The sequence below is a fragment of the Diachasmimorpha longicaudata genome, unplaced genomic scaffold (assembly GCF_034640455.1).
Source record: "Diachasmimorpha longicaudata isolate KC_UGA_2023 unplaced genomic scaffold, iyDiaLong2 ctg00000339.1, whole genome shotgun sequence".
NCBI classification, from domain to species: domain Eukaryota; kingdom Metazoa; phylum Arthropoda; class Insecta; order Hymenoptera; family Braconidae; genus Diachasmimorpha; species Diachasmimorpha longicaudata.
The window spans coordinates 8,201-13,229 of NW_026974089.1; the positions used below are offsets into that span (position 1 = coordinate 8,201).

Here is a 5,029-nt window from a genome sequence, read left to right on the forward strand (position 1 = left end):
CATATTGTCTGAAACTGTCTCACCCAGAGCCCTCAGTCGATGAGCGATGTCCTGCACTTTGGAGATATCTTCAGCGCTGTTGTCCTTGGGGTCGTTGCTCAGCATGCCCCACTTCTGGTGTAGCATGTGGTCGGCTGCTTCAGTCTTACTGGCATAAATTCCATCGGGGGTGGTCCACATGTCCCTCGCTGACGTGCCGTTAGTAGTAAGTGGGCACGATTGGCGAATTTTCTTCCAGGAATCGCCCCCCTTCCCCCTTTTTCCAGACGTGTCCGAACACGTTTTCCCCATTGTCCTTTGAGGAGGACGTCGCCGCTCTAGGGCCCCCTGGGGTGAGGGTCCCCAAAAAATGTCATTGTTCGACAGGAAGTGGGGTGGTGGGTGGGTGGCAAGGAATGCGGGCAGGTCCCAAAACGCCTGAAAGCATTCCATTGTTATGCAATGGAATGTCGTTCACGTGTTAAGGGAAACTGGCCCATTATTTTTTTTAGATGGAGGATTGCGCAATGCCCTGGCATGAATGGCGCAGTAAATGAATGTTTTTTTTTTTTACAGGTTTTTTTAGGATAATAAATTTTCCCTTTCTATGGAAGACCGTTGGAAAAGTTCTCAACGATGTCTCCTTTTTTTTGACTATGTTTTTCTCTCTCTCTCTCTCTTTTATTGCATGTTGTTTCCTTTTAAAAGGTTTTTTTTTTATTTAAAGTTCAAAAATGTTTTTTGCCTTCCGTCTTTTTTATACCTGAAAAGATGTTGAGGGTTTTTGTAATAAATAATTAAACATAGGGTTTAAATTTTATCTTTTTTTATATTTCATAAAATCGTAGGTTCCATTTTACAAATGAGTTACATAAAATCATATGTGTATGGTTTTTCAATATGAGGGCATTCTGTAAGCCCCTCCCGCGAATTTATCCAAATAATTGTAACAATTATGGAATAATTCTCCAAATAATTGATACAAATAACCAAGATTTTCGTGGGGTATTGTACGTCGAAGATCATCGCGAGCCAAGAGATAAATTTCCTCGAAATTTACGCGTATGCGATGATGAAGATCCTCCGTGGCAGGCATTCTATTATAATCCATATAATTCATAGCAATTCCTTTAATTGATTGTACAAGCGATTCCTTATATTCCTTGAGAGGCAATGTCTCCAAGAAATCCAGCCACTGATTAATCCATGCAGCCTTGTTTTTCAATGTATTGATGCTCTGTCCCATCATCATTATGGGAGTCTGATTTGCATCATCATTGCGAACAAAGGTCACGCAGGGATTTTCAAAACTGCGGTGGAATTTCACGTTTATGGCCCCAAATTCCTTTGCAGGTAGATTGTGGTTGATCTTTGGGTGGAACTTCTCAGGGTCAAAGTAATCGGTTACAGCATCCAAATCGTTGAAAAAAAGGGTCCATTCTTCTCGTGTCATTGACAATATGGCGCGTTTCGGGCGTACGCCCATAAATTGCACAACCGGGACGAATTGACCGAAACACGTAACTTTTAAGCCGACACGAATTTGTTTTGTCTCTGATCTATTCAAAGATATAACTTGAGACAAGACCACATGCTGTTCAGCATCACTGAATCCCTTTTGTTTGTTGCTCTCCATGTTGAAAAAATGAATGGATGAAATCAGGACGACTGAATCAAATCCACCGCGAGCACCCGCGTTTTATAGCGCTACGTATGAGAGTGGAGGGGGGCAGAATCCCCCACTACACGCATGACAGACCTATAACCGTCACACATTATCCCCCACCGCAGGGAGTTCTGCGGCGGCGGCGTCACACATGCGCCCCACTTTCGCGGTTTTTGTATGTTGCGCGGTACCCCCACTCTTACCATGGAACCTTCCTATACCGATTTTTTTTGTTAAATCGAGTGACGCGTTTGTTGTCATTCGTTAAAAGGCATTGCAATAGTAAAAATGTCTAAAAACTTTGAAAGTTACGATTTAGAGTCCCTTAAAAAATATCTCGCGGGTCGCGAATCGTATGAGGGACGACAAAAGCCTCAATTTCGCCAGAAAAGAGTACGCGTATGTGTTGATAAATATACCGATGATGATTACCTAGACAGTGATGACATGTGCATTCCAGCAAAAGCGCGGAAAATCGCGATAGGGTCAGGATTGGAATGTGAAGTGGAAGATTTCCTTGTTGATCCTTCTTGCGTATGCAAATATAAATTCCTCGGTGAGACATGGAATAAAATCCATATCAGATATCGCAGGGATAAATTACACTCTCAAGATGAGAGCATAGACATGTGTACGACATTTAAAGTGTGTTACAATGAAGAACCTGCAGAATCTAATAGAGAAATCGAATCAAATTTTCAAATGAGATATAATCCTCCATCCTTGAGAAGCATTGCAATCACGAATTTATTAAATGAAAAGAAATATGCGAAAAATGCAAAAACTTTGGCTGTGGTTACTAAAGCAATTGTGCATAATAGTGATGTATTATTATATAAAATGTCGAAGTCAAATGGTTTTTTCGACTGCATAGAACACACAAGATTATGCAAAGCAGGAGTGGGGGAAAAACTCTATTGGTACTACTTTTTTAGGGCGTGTGAGGAAGAATATTATCTCCCTGCGGGGGAGGAGACATTGGTCTACAAGAAAGGAAATGGGCCAATCATTGACCTTTCCTTTCAATAGCCAACAAATGCAAAACAAGTGGGGGGGGGGGCGAAAAAAAGGAAAACTCGAGCATCCGCCCCCATCAGGTATGCAAAGGACCCCCCACCAAGGGCAAATCTTCAAAAAAGTGTGGAAAACTTAGCCCCTCCTCCTCTAAACTAGGGATGCATCAAGGACCCCAGTGAGATCATTTTACTGCATTTACGTTTTTTACGTCAAAATGACATCAAGTCAAATGAACTCATCTCCAAAATCCAGTTATCAATCAGGTTATCAGCCTGGAACTTTTAAACCTAAAAAATCTAAATATGGTGGAAACAAGGCCAATCAAAACGGAATTAAGATAATTAGTGATCGTGTAGTGCAATATAACAGTGATGAGAAAAGATCAATTGAAAAAATAGTGAAAAAAGTGAAACTTCAAAGACATGAGATTTCCAAGACAGGTCCTGTCATAAATATTGACTTTGACCTTCAAAAGGCTGAAAAGAAGAAGAAAAACTCAGCCAGACGATTGGGCCATAAATCACCCGGTAGCACTCAAAGTGGCTCTAAAATCCTGAAAGTCAATAATAAAAAAACAAGTGAAATTACGCAAGTGAGTACAGAAGAAAAAAAGTTATGGATTAATATGTTAGAAAAAGATCTTGATTTATTCAATCAAGTGAACTACATTGATAAGAAAAAGGATCTGAAAAAAATACAGGCTCGCGAAAAACGTTTAAAACTCGCGGAAAAAAAGAAGGCCGACTTTATCGCTCGCGAAAAACGTCGCGAACTAGCTAAGGAAAAACAAAGACAATTTAGAGCTCGCGAATCAGAAAAAAATCGATCCAAGGACAACACATCGAAGGATATCATCCCTGAGCCCATGATGGAATTGGATTCATCGATCGAGATCATTCCCAGCACTCCATCAGTGATCAATTTAATCCTGGAACGCGAGGGTGAAGATGCTCAGCATGGATCATTGAATTTCGCGACCTCAACCCCGAAAAGTAAATATTCAATCAATCAATCATATGAATTTTGAGATTAGATTGATTGAGGCTAATCTTGTATTGTTTTTTTGTTTCAGAACCGCGAAAATCTATCGAGGAAATCGAGGCCGTTCTAGTCGCGTTGGGCGCGAATCTAGAACAAAGGAATCGCGAGGACGATTACGGAGGGCGATGGGCTCCAACGCAGCGCCAAAAAGAGCTTGATCAAATTGCGATGCAATTGGATCAAAGCGGGGATGATGATGATGAAGGATTGGCCATCCAGAGTCTTGATTTCACCCCGTTATCACCCAGTAACCGTTCGGGTTAAAAATTCATTAAACATGTCTGTATTTTTTTTTGAATACCTGAAATAAAAGTCATACATTTTATTGCATTACCTGTGAGTCTTGACTTTTTTTTATTGCTAGGCAAGACCCAATATTCCCTCTCCTGTCCCCAGCCCTTTTTTTTCACGTAGAAGCTAGGAGAAATTTCTCTCTCGCTTCTTCTTCGTCGGCGTCCTGTAGTCTTTCGTTTATTGTCTCTTTCCTTCTCGTTGTTTAGAGGGTTTAGAGAACAATTTTGACTTTTTCCTCGTCTTTCCTACATAAATCCTTACCCCCATCTCCCTCTAACTTACGGTTTAGAGGGTTGAGGGCGAAATAGTGGGGCAAAAGTTATATAAACCGTGAGGTTCCACTACTCGCCCTCTTTCACCATCACCATCCCCGAGGACTAGTGTCGTGTCCAGTTTTAGTGTTTTTTGTGTTTTTATTTAAAAAAAAAAAAAATAACCATGGTGAAAGTCACCTGCCAAGGAGCGTGCCAGGAGCACTTTGCCCTCGAGGTAAGTTTTTTGAATATTTTTTGCATGTTTTTTCGTTGCGTTTCGCGGTTTTTAATTTTCAGTTTTTCGCGCTTCATTTTCTATGTTTTCTCGTGTGTTTTTTTAAATATTTTTTAATATCTTCTTGGTGCGGGGTATAAGTTTCGCGTTTTTTTTTCTTTCAAATCCGCGTATTTTTTTCGTTCGTTTTTGTATTAGTTTTTTGATTTTTTCGCTTGTTTTAGTTTTCAGTTTTTAAATTCTTTTTTAGTTTTTTAAATTTAGTTTTTCGGTTTTTCGTTCGTTTTTGGTTGTTTTTTTCGTTTTTGATTTTTTCGATTGTTTTAGTTTTCAGTTTTTAAATTCATTTTGGTTGTTTTAGTTTTTAAATTCATTTTGTTGTTTTTATTTCTAATTCATTGTTTTTTTTTTACAGATGCAGGCAACCAGGAGGGAGAGGGCCTACCTGCGGGCGGCCAACGAGTGGCTGCGGTGGGAGGACGCAGAGGGTGAAACCCTGGAAGGCGAAAATATTTTCGCCATCCAGGATATCACACGTGAGTG

At 40.2% G+C, this 5,029-nt stretch overlaps 1 protein-coding gene across 1 annotated transcript; it reads left to right on the top strand.

Moving 5' to 3' along the window:
• The first annotated feature begins 2,208 nt into the window (after window positions 1–2,208).
• Window positions 2,209–5,009, top strand: LOC135172468 (uncharacterized). The gene is made up of 2 exons (XM_064138514.1): window positions 2,209–3,654; window positions 3,735–5,009. The coding sequence occupies exons 1-2, from the start codon at window positions 2,877–2,879 to the stop codon at window positions 3,965–3,967; spliced, it is 1,011 nt and encodes a 336-aa protein (XP_063994584.1). The 5' UTR covers window positions 2,209–2,876; the 3' UTR covers window positions 3,968–5,009.
• The last annotated feature ends 20 nt before the right edge of the window (window positions 5,010–5,029 follow it).